Source organism: Poromitra crassiceps (assembly GCF_964638095.1).
Source record: "Poromitra crassiceps genome assembly, chromosome: 14".
Classification (NCBI taxonomy): Eukaryota; Metazoa; Chordata; class Actinopteri; order Beryciformes; family Melamphaidae; genus Poromitra; species Poromitra crassiceps.
The window spans coordinates 9,773,090-9,788,191 of NC_139633.1; the positions used below are offsets into that span (position 1 = coordinate 9,773,090).

Here is a 15,102-nt window from a genome sequence, read left to right on the forward strand (position 1 = left end):
ACTATTTGCTTAAAAAGAATATGATTTATTATACATGTGCGCACATGGAAGCTCTGTTATCATACCTCTCAACAGACCAACTTCCAGTTCCATGAATGTATCCACTATTTGAATGGTAACAGACAGAGGTGGAGCTTGAATACTAATTACCAGGAGGAGTGTACTGTAACCACTCCTTATGCATAATTTTGGGTAGGTTTAACGACAGTGACGTGCTTTTTCCATCAACAAGAGGATTGACAGCCTCTGCGTTTTGGATTGTGTCACCAGGTCGGATTTTGAGGGTAATCCGCTGTATTTTATGGCACAAAGAGAGATTGCTTTATGGCACAAAACAAGTGGGCACTGTTATTTCAGCGCATACGGAACGTGTATCCTCTTTGCAATGGGAAGCAACAGAGTTTATGGTAAATGTAGTCTTAATAAGAAACACTAGCAATACCACTAGCATGATCCAGAGGCTACAGTACTTCTGTACTCATCTTGACCATGGTCATAATTTGTTTGCAATAATTATACCAAGATTTCACAATGACTTTGTCAATGATATATTGATGTAATGCTAAATACTTTATAACGCCTTTAAGCTAGCATTATCCCGTCACTCACTTTTAAGAAGCTGATGTGTTCTGGTCACATGCCTTTTCCAGGGTGTCTTTCAGTCACGTTCTATTGCATATAGCCTAATGTCTGTTCCAGTCTGTTCTCCTTTTTAATTCACTCTTCTCTTCTGCACACATATTTTAGTTTCAGACAGTACACTGTAGCTTAGCCCAGAAGCATTTCTTGCTATGGCTATTTATCTCTTCAAGCGTGTACAATGCTCACTCTCCCTTTCCTATCTCACTTTATCTTTGTTTCTCCTCCTCACCCAGTGCTCCTCACTCCTTTCTGCAGGGAGAGTAGATGATACTAAGTGCAGAGGGCATGGTGTGAACTCCTTAAGGTCACATCTTCTGTCTCCTCCACAGCCGCAGCACTTGAAATAACACCTCTTATGCAGGAATGAGAGAACACTACACACACACACACACACACACACACACAGCAATGTGTGCATTGCTGCTAAACTCTTTCAACCAAAGCAAACAGAATGACGGATTAGTTGATGTTTGAATCTTTTTTTTATTGTTCAATATATCAAAGCAAATTGATACACAGCAAAACTGTGCTGAGGGCAGGCAGTAGCATCAAATTGACCAAATCAACTCATAGGGGCAAAGGTGGGGTTCTAAATGCAGATTTTAGTAGGGTGGCATAACTCATATTTCATCATAAGTATTTTCATTTCTTTTCTTCTAAACTTTTTTTAATAGGTGACTTTGGAGTTTAATTTCTCCCCAAGTTTTCAGACGGTAAAGGTATACGGCATGAGCAGGGGTGCAAGTAGAACAACAACAGCACTTATGGAACCAGCTAAACGTATGCTGGACGCAAGACCGGAGACTGCAAGCAAATTGAGGAGCATCAAAAATCAGAGCAGGAATGTGTAGTTAAAGCATGGTTGGTCTCCTTTGGAGACACAAAACATTGGTCTTTTTAGTGAAGGAAAAGTGGCATTTTATGTAGTCTTTCACTAACATCAGCATTCTCTTCTTGGTAGTGGAGCCAGACCGTGTGGAACCCTGGAGGAGTTTACCGCGTCTTCGAATCGGGTCTCATAGTTTCAATGTTTCTTCTTGCTGGACTTCTCAATCATGGTCTCCACCACCATGGCGGTTTCCTCGTAACCCTTAACCTTGCGGTCATTGGAGAACTTCTCCACAGACTCCACCACCTCCACCTTCTCGTAGTGCATGGAGTCTGGGGTAAAGCTGCTGGAACTGGCGCTGGCTCTGCGAGGGCCAGGCATCGGAGTGGGCCCACTGTGGCCCCCACTGCTATCCCCATTTCCCTTTGGCCCAGAAGGATCTGGGGTGGGCTGTCTGGGGCCAGGACATGGGGTGGGGGATGGAGGGACAGGGCTTGGATCTTTAGACCTAGGGTGAGGGTCTCCCTTCTTCTGCTTACCCTTACCACCACCACCATCATCCTTTCCTTTTCCTCCCTTGCCATCAGAGGGCAGAGTGGGACTGAGGGGTCTGGGAGGTGGCATGGGCTGAGGAGCTGGTCCGTAAGGTTCGTAGGGGGGCATCATCCCATTTCTGATGGTGACATAGATATGGCCAGCAGACGGTGTGGAAGTGTAGAAGCAGGGGTCCTGGTAGCTGCCATCCCCGGTGACAAGGACATAACGACCCTTAGTATAGAAATCAGCGATTGCCTCAGGCTTCTTGTACTTCCTCATTCGGTCTCGAACAATGTTGCAGAGCGTGTCGAAGGCCTTGCTGATCTGAGCTCCATCGGGGACATCCTGTGGAGACACTCCAGCGAACACGGGCAGCTGCTCTGTTCTCCTCACCTCCTCCTGTACTTCCTCAGTTGTGGTCCCCCTCAGCTCTTCGTCGGCAGCCTCCCCAGTGGCCCCTCCACTCCTTTCCTCTGGACCACTGTCCATCACATCTTTAGGGGTCAGCTCTTTCTTCTTCAAGACCTTCTTGGCCAGGTTCTTCTGGCGAGGCTTGATGCTGGTGATGTCTTGCATAGCTTGGGTGATGTCTGGAAACACATGAGGTCAAAGGTCAGCCACTTGGAGTGCTTGTTGAACTGAGCAAATAGCCAAAAGTGGTCTAAATTGAACCTAAGCAAATACCAATTACCTGATTCCTGGTGTGTTACAGCCAAAAGCATTTTGAAGGGCCAGCTTTGAATAATAATAATAATAATAATGATAATAAAGATAATGATAATGATAAGAATAAGAATAATAAAAAGAAAATCCAAGCATCCTGCAAAAACACCTGTGTTCCACCAAAGCTAGAATTGTATTATGTGCTAAAAGCATAAAAGTGGATGACATTATGATCCATTGTGTGTGTCTTTGAGTTGTCCCTGTTAGCATAGTTGTCTTTCACAATGCCTGCTGATTGTGTGTGCACTCAGAGATGATCAGCATGCCATGAAGCAGCCGTGACATGGTCATCTGATGCTGCCCTTACCTCTCCCCCTGCTGGGTGCAGTGGGTGTGTGCGTGTAGCGGTAATTAGTGGTGAACAGGGTAATGGGGGTTCCAATTATGGCTGAATTCAACCTACAGAAAGAAGGAACAGTAGAACAGTAAAATTTCAGCTACACAACATACATGTCTCTTACAGCTTTCTTGCAGTGGCCTCTGGGATGAAATATAGGAGCATCTAGTACTGACTGGTTTTACCAAGAAGGAAACAACAGGCACTATTTAGCATGGATAAATCAGAAGATAGACCCCATAACAACCATGGTGTCTGCTGAGCTGTAACAGAAAACATTTGCTGTCAGGCAGTGCCATCTTGTGGTTGCCCAACATTAACACAGGTTGCTACTCAGATGCTGCCTAACTACTAACTCAGGATGCTAACTCTTACATCCAGTTAGAGCCTGCAAGTCTGATCCATTTAATTTCAAGCACGATCCTGACCTCTGGTGGACCAGAAATTGGAAATTGTCTGAAGTGAATTTAAAGAGTTATGAAACCTTAAAACCATCCTTTTCAGCTGTTAATGTAATCAGTGTACATGGCAATTGTATGATGAAACACATCCACCCAGATCTTGATAAAACCTCACATAATGTTTTTTGTGTGGATTTTCTGAGCAATTTAAATAATTTCAATCTCACAATGGTAGACATCAAGGTTATTCCTTTAGACCACCAATATGTGTTTTGTGTGTGTGTGTGTGTGTGTGTGTGTGTGTGTGTGTTGGCACCCTGTGGAGGCAGTCTACCTGTTGTCTTCGTTCTCGATGATCCTCTTGTACCTCTCCAGCTCGTTCTCCAGGGAGGTCTGGTACATGGCCAGGTGGCGACACTCGTTGGTGAACCTCTCCAGAGACTTCTCGGCCTCCTCGATCTCCTTCCGCAGAGACTCAATTTGCTCGTTGTACAGCTGGATCTCGTCGTCATAAGTCTCTTGTGTGTTTTTGATGGCTTGCTCCAACATTGTGCTCTGACAGAGACAAGTGCAAAGAGGGATTAAGGAGGACATAGATTAGATGTTTTTTTTGTATCCCTTCAGGAGCTTCACAGCACATTGCACAGGTCACTAACCACACTATGTGGCCTTCAGGAGCTTCACAGCACATTGCACAGGTCACTAACCACACTATGTGATGCTGATTGAAATGAGAGGGAGAGAGAAATGATAAATGTTCATAAAAAATAAAAGCAGGAAATGAATGAGTGCAGAGTAGACTACAGTGTTGTTGCTTACCTATTCAATATGTCATGTAAAATGGTGCAGATGAAAAGCTTCAAAGTCTTTATAAATAAAGCATTTTATAATTTATTTATATACAAATAATAAAATAAGATCTCAAAAGCTAACAACAATTTAAACGGTATGACATTGTAATATCCCTCTATGGGCTACAGACATTCAAGAGATACATGGTACAGAACATGAGCAGAGTGAAGAGCAACATTTGGGACGATAGCCGAGGTATGTCTTTGGTCAAAACCTGCAGGAAGAAAACAAGCACCCACATCAACTAACATTCAGTGGTTGGGGGGTAAATAACGGTTGGTCAAATAACGGTTGGTTAATACATTGGATTGTATTAAATAACGGTTGGTTAATACATTGGATTGTATTAAATAACGGTTGGTTAATCCATTGGATTGCACTATATTCCATTCATTTGAAGCGGCCCCTGTTTCCCTTCAAATGTCCTTGTTCTTCTCATTGATTTGATGTGAGGAAACACTTTGCCCACGAAACCTGGAACTACACCGCTGTCATAAGGTCATGGCTGACATCTAGTGGTACTTGTGCATCATTAGGCTAGTATGGCAAGATGGGCTGAATTCAATTAAGTTTTTACGTGAATGGATGTTCTTAAAAACAAAAGAGATATTTTGCTTGAAAAAGATTGCTATACATGAAGAAGTTATGAGTGATTTTTATTTCTTCAATTCAATACTGAACTGATTGAATGGAAAGTGATTACAACACATAATATGAGCATGGGCCCATCTGTTCAGTGTCCCCGTCTATCGTAATCTCCCTTTGTCACTTAGAATTACTTTCCTTGAAGAAACCTCTTAAATATATCTTAAAATAAATGTTTGCTTTAGTGGAGAAAATGATGGAGACTGCTGGGGGAGACCTGTTGTCATGGTGACAGTGTGACCCACCTCAGTCTGTAGGCGTTGTTTCTGTGCCTGCAGCTGGCAGAGGGCGCTCTTGTACTCCTCCAGCTGGCTCTGCAGCCCTGGCACCCTCCTCTGGGCCAGCAGCTTCTCCTGCTCCTATAGAGTTCAAACAACACAATGAGGAACGCACAGTCTATCGTCACAGCATGAAGGTGACATCACTATGTCACAGACCTCCTCACAGTCTATCGTCACAGCATGAAGGTGACATCACTATGTCACAGACCTCCTCTCCCCATACCAACCCTCCTGGTCCCTCAGATCCACCTCTGCCGGCCTTCTCTCCACCCAAAGTCCAACCTCCACCTTTTTTCAATAGTCCACGTCTTTCTGAACTCTCAAATGCTTCACCCTTGAAAGCCATAAAATATGGGGTCACACTCCACATTGAGGTATTATGTTGAAGTGTCAACATTGGACTCGACAAATACATGACACCGTTTATTCTACGGACAAAACACTTTGGTCACTTTACCCTTCATCTATTCTTTTAAACGAACATTGCACAAGGATAAGAGACTGACTGGTCTGAGTGTAGTGGCCCCGCCCGCCTACAAACCCAACTGAACAGCAGGCAACCCTGTCAGAGTGCAGGTTGGCACAACAGTGTCAGAGGTCAGGTGTGCAGGTGGCACAGAGGTTTGCTGTGGGATGCTTGATGGATGCTAACTATTGTAAAGAGCAGTCACACTTCTCAACATCATTGCAGATTGGAGTTTGAACACTATGCTATGCCGGTCATTTGGACCTTTTCGAAATCTCCATGTGAAATAACTTTGTTGTTCCTACCTCTGGAACAAGCTTCCACCCAGTGTTAGGCAAGCGACATCAGTTGAAGTCTTTAAATCCAGGCTCAAAACACACTTATTTGCACGGTCATATGACTTACAATAGCACTTTATTGACTGTTATATTTGCTATGATTATTGTTACTTGATATGTCACTTTACTGAGATAGACACTCACTATATTTGATGATGATTATACTGTGCAATATTTCTCTGTGTTTTGTCTTATCTGATTTTATTGTTCTGTTGTTATTGTGAAGTGTACTGAGACACCTCGGTGTGATTTTGCACTCTAAATAAACTTTGATTGATTGAATTAAAAAATACAGTGCTGGTGGTACCTGACTCTTCCTAAAAGTGTCTGTATTTTCATTTAAAATAGGTTTGTATGAATTAGACTAAAGGCAAAGGAAATAATTCTCATTTTTACCTATAACGGCCATAGGCGGTCATTGACCTCACAGAGTTCTAGGCCTATTTTTTAGCCTTTTATTCCCCCCCCCCCCACATGTTGGTGTTGTTTTGTCTTTTTCAAAGATATCCCTTAAAACAATGCATTCATCTCTCAATTTGGTATTTATCACGAGTCATTACATTTACATTTACATAACGTCATTTAGCAGACACTTTTATCCAAAGCGACTTTGTCAACAGTTTTGTCAACAGTAGTGAAATCAACTGTGCAACACAGTCTGTATCAACCAAGACCTTTTTAAAAGGAATATGCAGCATTTGTCAATACATTTGTCAATAAAAAGATTATAGAGTTTGAAATCTAGAGGTCAAAATAACCGCTTACGGCTCTTCTAGTAGTGATGTTATTCTGGCTCTTCTAGTGCTGACTAAATTTTTCTCGAAGGCAGAGCTGCTTTTAGGCAGAAGCAATCTTATTGGTTGAGTTAAACTTCAGTGGGCAGAGCCAGAGTGATTTTAAAGAGTGTTCAAATTAACGTTTTAGAACGTCGGTATTTTGGCGATGTTTTGTTTCAGATTGACGGAGATATCTCTGGTTTGCAGACACATAATGCCAACATTTAATTCTGGATTGTGTATTGGGTCTGACAGCCTGACTCAGCTGGTCCATCTGTCCAGGGGCGTAGGCAGAAATTCAATTATGAGTGGGCCTGGATAAAATTGGGTGGGCCTGGATAAAATTGGTGGGGCAATTGCATGACGAAATTTTGCGCGCGAAGCTAGCAAAATTCCTACATGTCATGAAGTCGTCATGCAGTGGACTCTGGAGATGATGTGCCCTGCGTTTTTAAGCTACAAAACCATTAGCTAGCAAGGCAGCAGCAAGTTTGCCTCTAGAAAAACAAAAAAAAAAAAAAAAAAAATTGGGGTGGGCCAGGGCAAGAAGTGGGCCTGTGCCTGTGCCTATCCAGGCCCACCCGTAGAAACGCCCCTGCATCTGTCTGTGTGTCCCTCTCTCACAAACACAACAAACACCACCTGCAGGCACACGCACACGCACATGTGAACACGTGCAACATGTGCCCATACACCAGTAGGACACACACATGAACACACACCCATGTAGCCCTACGACACCAAAACCTGATCAGACTGAGAAGTCAGTACGCTCATCACTCCGAGACACGTATCCAGAGCTGAACACTGTGTACTCCCTCAGGCATTGTACTTACGCGCACACACACGCGCACGTGCACGCACACGCGCACGCACGCACGCACGCACGCACACGCACACACACACACACACACACAGAACTAGAAAAGTGCACTCAGCAGAGTGCAGATCTCTGCCAGGCACCGCTACGCCTATGGTCAAACCGGAGTCAGGGGTCAGGCGGATAACTCACTCACTCACTCACTCACAGACACATGAATGATCTCCTGGTGGAGATAATAATGCCAACAAATGTGAGCTCACCTCGGAGATGCCCACTGACATGTTGGGAACGAGGGGCGTTGTCTGGTTGATCTGGTGCAGAATGTTTAGGTATGTCTGGATCTCTGCAAGGTTCTGTTTAGAAGATCATATCAAAGACAATCTAAAGATATATCACTGAGCAAAGAGGAGATCCCACTGAATGTTAACACATTTTCTATACAACACCTACTTAGACATTCCATTTGACGCCTATAGCACAATTTCATCTTTCATTATTTTAGCCTATATTTTGCAAATCTCACTGAAGATGGAGCATGAGAATAACCGAATGGATCCATAAAGGGTTTTCATGACTTTACAGCAAACATAATTTATTTTCGAAATCCATTTGTGCTGCAGTCGTGAGCTCAGACTCAATAACAGAGAGCAAATATATTTCCTTTCTCCAAGGGGATACTGATACTCCCAACTCAAGCAAATATCCTCGCCAGCCCATTCTTTGCCACAATAGCAGTGCCTTTTGAGATGCTATCTCAAGGTTGCCTCCATATTGCTCTGATTGATTCATTGTCAAACGTAGCTTTGTTTGGAAATATCAGAGAAATTGCTCTGGCAAGAAAGTCTATGAAAACAATGCTTGGTGCAGAAGCGGATTAGTTTCCGTTTGTCTCTACATTTTTCTGCCCATTTTTCTTGCTGTATTTCTGTGCAGATCATCATAGAGACATATTCTCATTTCCTGTGCATTTACATATTTCATTGCCTACTTGGGTAGGAATACATTTACATATTTACACCCCCCCCCCCCCCCCCCCATCTCTTTACTCCATTCTTCCATCATGCTATCACAGAAGATACATTGAAGCTGAAGTCCTCTTGTAAATCACAACACGTCTTTTGTTACCCTCTGTAAAAGATCCTTCCCCTTGTTATGAGTGGCCTCACTTCAGCACAAAGAGGGACATCATTCAATACTATGTAATATTCTCTGAAGTGGAACAATACTATGTAATATTCTCTGAAGTGGAACAATACTATGTAATATTATCTGAAGTGGAACAATACTATGTAATATTATCTGAAGTGGAACAATACTATGTAATATTATCTGAAGTGGAACAATACTATGTAATATTATCTGAAGTGGAACAATACTATGTAATATTATCTGAAATGGAACAATACTATGTAATATTCTCTGAAGTGGAACAATACTATGTAATATTCTCTGAAGTGGAACAATACTATGTAATATTCTCTGAAGTGGAACAATACCATGTAATATTATCTGAAGTGGAACAATATTATGTAATATTATCTGAAGTGGAACAATATTATGTAATATTATCTGAAGTGGAACAATACTATGTAATATTCTCTGAAGTGGAACAATACTATGTAATATTCTCTGAAGTGGAACAATACTATGTAATATTCTCTGAAATGGAACAATACTATGTAATATTCTCTGAAGTGGAACAATACTATGTAATATTCTCTGAAGTGGAACAATACTATGTAATATTCTCTGAAGTGGAACAATACTATGTAATATTCCCTGAAGTGGAACAATACTATGTAATATTCTCTGAAGTGGAACAATACTATGTAATATTCTCTGAAGTGGAACAATACTATGTAATATTATCTGAAGTGGAACAATATTATGTAATATTATCTGAAGTGGAACAATACTATGTAATATTATCTGAAGTGGAACAATACTATGTAATATTATCTGAAATGGAACAATACTATGTAATATTCTCTGAAGTGGAACAATACTATGTAATATTATCTGAAATGGAACAATACTATGTAATATTATCTGAAGTGGAACAATACTATGTAATATTCTCTGAAGTGGAACAATACTATGTAATATTCTCTGAAGTGGAACAATACTATGTAATATTATCTGAAGTGGAACAATACTATGTAATATTCTCTGAAGTGGAACAATACTATGTAATATTCTCTGAAGTGGAACAATACTATGTAATATTCTCTGAAGTGGAACAATACTATGTAATATTCTCTGAAGTGGAACAATACTATGTAATATTATCTGAAGTGGAACAATACTATGTAATATTATCTGAAGTGGAACAATATTATGTAATATTCTCTGAAGTGGAACAATATTATGTAATATTATCTGAAGTGGAACAATACTATGTAATATTCTCTGAAGTGGAACAATATTATGTAATATTCTCTGAAGTGGAACAATACTATGTAATATTATCTGAAGTGGAACAATATTATGTAATATTATCTGAAGTGGAACAATATTATGTAATATTATCTGAAGTGGAACAATACTATGTAATATTATCTGAAGTGGAACAATACTATGTAATATTATCTGAAGTGGAACAATACTATGTAATATTATCTGAAGTGGAACAATACTATGTAATATTCTCTGAAGTGGAACAATATTATGTAATATTCTCTGAAGTGGAACAATATTATGTAATATTATCTGAAGTGGAACAATACTATGTAATATTCTCTGAAGTGGAACAATATTATGTAATATTCTCTGAAGTGGAACAATACTATGTAATATTCTCTGAAGTGGAACAATACTATGTAATATTATCTGAAGTGGAACAATACTATGTAATATTCTCTGAAGTGGAACAATATTATGTAATATTCTCTGAAGTGGAACAATACTATGTAATATTCTCTGAAGTGGAACAGGTTCTTCCACTCCCTGTGAAATAGCTATAGGAAAACCTTTGAGGAGGAAGCTCCCTGTTGTGTTATGATGTGTAGAGAGTGTGTAGAGGTGTCAACTTTAAGGAGCATGTCTATTTCACTTGCATAAAACAAAAATGGAACACAATCTGCTGAAGGTCTGCTGAAGGTCTGCTGAAGGTGTGCGTACACAAACCTTCTTCTCATTCAAACTTTCATGTGTGTGCGGGAGTCCTTTTTGTTTCACTAGAGATGGAAACTTCAAAAGGGGGTTTAAAGCCGTTTCACAGCGATTGGATTTGATCGATCCATTTGGTAAAGGCCACCAAGGATAACCATAATGTAACAATCTACGGTAATTGGCTACCGGCTCTCCCGTATCTATCGTCACTCTGTCGTCAATAAATTAATTGGTTTATATTCATCTTGCTAAATAGTCTATGAAACTCTCCCCACAGCCACATTTCTGTTAGCCTGAGTCTGACTAGGTTTGTCTTTGTTTGCAGTGAACATTAGATATTTCTGTTAGACTGAGCCTGATTAGGTTTGTCTTTGTTTGCAGTTAACATTAGATATTGACCTTCTTGTGTCTATCTTTAGTGGAGTTGATGTCATCCTGCAGGAACTGCGATTGGATCTGCGATTCCAGGTTTCTCAGCAGAGCACTGTCAGCCTCCTGCCAGAGGAGAAGAGGGGAGAGGGGAGAAGAGAGAAGAGAGGAGAGGAGAGGAGGGGAAAAAAGAGGAGAGGGGGTGGGGGAGAGAGAGGAGAGAAGAGGGGAGGGGAGGGAGGAGGGGACAGGAGGATGAGAGTAAAGAGGCAACTGAGCAGAGGTGGTATAGCACTGTACCACCTCTTGTACTACAAGGTGAAAAGACTCTCAGGTGTGTTGGACTCATCACAGGTATCACAGGTAAGGATGTGCACAAGCTGCCTGAGCAAGAGCCCAGTCGCCCTCTTTGGCTGTGCTGCCCCTCTGGAGTCGGGACCTTCCCGACTAAATAACTAAATAAAATAACTAAATAAATAATGCTTGTCCCTTGACCTCTGACCTCAAGATATCTGAATGGGTTATGTGGGTACCCACGAGTCTCCCCTTTACAGTCATGCAGTTTTTGGCACACACAAACATCATGCCATATAATACGTGTTATTTCCGCCTCTTCTATTTGAATATTTCTGCATACTGGTGTCCCTAAACAGTGTTGGGTGTGTGTGGGTGTGTGTGTGTGTGTGTGTGTGTGTGTGTGTGTGTGTGCGCGCGTAAACTGAATTAAACTGTTTAAACTGAATTGCATAAACTGGGTAAGACTGGAAAGCTGAAACACTTGTGGATTCATTGAACCCAGTTGTATTAATGTGTGATGATGTTAGTCCCCATAACCATTTCATTAAATATAGATGATTGATATGTTTTATTGAGGACAGGCCATCAATCCAGTTCATTTCTTTTCCCCATACTATGCTGTCCGCATCATCACATCCATGAAAATTCAACTGGCTACACTCTAGTGTTCAGTTGTCTTTTTTTTCCCAGTGATAAGTACATATCATGTGATTGCCATTTTAAATAGTAGTTCTCCCACACCCAAGCAATTTTGGATTCAATTTGATAAGGCGCAACCACAAGGCTTCAGAGCAGAGAGTGGAGGAGAGCAGCATCAGGAGATGATATGAGTTACTGCCAGTAAGAGTGGGACAAGAGAAAGAGATATGCTGCTATTCTTACATTATGGAATTTAAGCAGAATTATACTCAATGTTTGTTTTGATATCTCCGCTGCTTGGCGGGGGGGGTATAGAACAACAACAGCCCTTGTGCACATCCCTGATCACATGTGTAGTTAGTCATCATGTTGTATTTTTGCGAGGATCAAAAATGTTATTGACACAATTCAAAAATAATTAGGTTGAATCTGTTATTCAGCATTTTCAGCTTTTCTCTTAAAACGTTTATTATCACAAATTAAACCTCTTGGGGGGGGGGGGGGGGTGTCAAACAAACAAACCAAACAAAACATTGATGATCCGGACTATTAAACAGTTATTTTATTTACCTAGTACCCTTTAAAAGCACCATCATTTCCTTTCCTAATTTGATTTCCTTTGAATGTAGAATATCTGGGAATTAAATTATTCTGCTGTAAGAATTCAGTTGAATACTTGTGTTACTTGCTTTCTCTTGTACAGAGCTTTGCATCCATCAAAAACAAATCATTATTGAATTTCCATCCATACCTTGTTTAATTGTTCCAGTGTGCCGCGCAGCTGTTCTTGATACTCACATTCATTTCGGTACCTAGAGCAAAAATATATCAAGATTAGCCTACATGAAAGATTAGCCTACAGTACAATGTAGATACAAACAGCTTTCATGTCGATTCTAGATGACAGCAGTGCAATATAAAGGACATTGTGATAGTGAATACAGGACTGTGTGTCTGCCAAATCCAATCTGTCTGCTTGTGTGTCTTTGTGGTTGGGGGGGTGGGCAAGGCCGGATTAACCATAGGGCAACCGGGGCAGGTGCCCCGGGGCCCTCGGGGTGAAGGGGCCCTCCAAATTTATTTTTATTTTATTTATTTTTTTGTCGGGCTCATGTTGGGCTCCACAGAACTATGACATAAATCTAAGACCAATCAGGACAAAATAAAATGTGTTTCCAAGAAGATTAAGTCTGACGATTTAGTCTCATTGGATGCCTGTGGGCAAGTGGTGACCAGGGGCGCGGGAAGTGGGGGTGCTTGTGGTGCTGCGGCACCCTCTGCTGTTTTGTATTGGAAATGTCAATTATTTTTTCATCATTGTAAAGCCACAGCACAGTGAAGAGGATATTAATGTGAAGATTAACCTCTTCCTTTTGCTCTCAGAGTGCATCAGATTCATGCATTTTACTTTAAAATGTACAACATTTCTTTGCCCAGGGGGGGCACAGCCCCCCCTAGAAACCCCCCAGGCTGACTAATATCTTTATCCTGCTGGTGCTACCTCTTTGCAAAGCCTAGAATCGCCTATGGGTGAGTGAGAAACTGAATCTGAGAAACGGAATAATAACATAACAGTATAATACTAATGTTAATTTAAAATGAGATATTCCTCTAAATATGGCGAAAAAACATTCAAACATCCGGACGATGGGTAGGGGGGCCCCTGGGAGCTTCAGTGCCCCGGGGCCCCTGGGGGTGTTAATCTGGCTCTGGGGGTGGGGGGTGTTACAAGCATTGACTACACCCACTTGAAGCTGCTTTTAACATTCTGTCTCAAGGCTGTTAATCAACACTACGCTGTGGGTGCTGGAGTCTCACTGTCTCCACTAGCTGATCTAAACAGAGTTGGTCGATACTCATCTGCACCGCTCAATAATGAGTTGAGCTCAGTTGCCTGGAGGCAGCCTTTTATTCAGCCTGGAGTAATGGATTACATGTGACATACAGGATTACATTCATCTGACATTTTGATTGAGATTATAATATACACAAACCTTTTTCTTTTTACACGTTACCACATAGTGGTTGATCATGGTGGTAGATTATTATTTAATCAATTTATTGAATCAATAATCAATCAATCAATTAATTAGCTGTTATCAAAATGTGGCAACAATTAAATTTATAACTGTTCTATTTTAGCGGTTTAAAAATTATGAGAGGCAAACTGATGTGGCACAGAGGTCTCTAGTTACATACCTTCTGACATTGTTTTTAGATTTAGTTTTTGATGTTCTGTTAAATTTTGTATCCTTGTCTCTCCCCCCCATAGTTTTGAGGAACTGCAATCATTCATGTTACATCACTTCCTCTTTGTTTTTGTTTTTTTATCCCTCTGCAGTATTCTGCCTCTGAAGAAGAAATGGGACCTGAGTTGGGTCAGACACCTTTTGAACACACAAACAAGACCAACCCGCTCTCTTACTTGTTGGTGAACTCATCCAGCATGCGGCAGGCATCCTTCAGCTCCCGCTCCAGCTTGGCACGGTCGGCGCACAGCTCTCGGATGCGCCCCCTGTTGACTGTGATCTGCTCGGTGAAGGCTTCCTCCAGGCCGCTGGCCTCCTCCATGCGCTGCAGCGTCTCCAGCTGCTTGCGGAACACGGCGTTGCGCTGCTCCAGGACGCGCGCCCTGTTGATGTAGCGCGCGAAGCGGCCGTTGAGCTCCTGGAGGTTCTCCCAGCCTTGGATGGCCGACGTGCCCGCAGAGCTTTCAGAGTCCTCGGGTTCCTCCTCGAAGACATCGGAGCGCTCATACTTTTCCTTGCGCACCTCGCGCAGGTAGCTGGTCTTGAACATGGTGGCGCGCGTCTCTCCCCTGCTGCCTGGGTCGGTGGTATCCCCGGAGTGCTCGGTCCCCTTCAGCACCTTTATCGTGTGAAAACTCGGGTGCTCACCCTTGGAGGTCTCATGCTAGACTAAACGCTGCCCAGCACTGGCTGGCAGCGAAATAGCCCCAAAAAGCTGCCCCCTGGCTGCGGCCACGCGCGCTGCGTGCCTGGGGCCTTCCAGAGTTTATTGATGCCTTTGTGACTG

General features: G+C 41.9%; 1 protein-coding gene across 1 annotated transcript; it reads right to left on the reverse strand.

Annotated features, from left to right (window-relative positions):
- Positions 1–1,666: 1,666 nt before the first annotated feature.
- On the reverse strand, positions 1,667–14,865 carry bfsp1 (beaded filament structural protein 1; the record flags this gene model as incomplete). The annotated part of the gene is made up of 8 exons (XM_083650505.1): positions 1,667–2,598; positions 3,039–3,130; positions 3,804–4,024; positions 5,212–5,325; positions 7,911–8,003; positions 11,161–11,256; positions 12,818–12,878; positions 14,492–14,865. The coding sequence occupies 8 exons, from the start codon at positions 14,863–14,865 to the stop codon at positions 1,667–1,669; spliced, it is 1,983 nt and encodes a 660-aa protein (XP_083506631.1).
- Between the last annotated feature and the right edge of the window lie 237 nt (positions 14,866–15,102).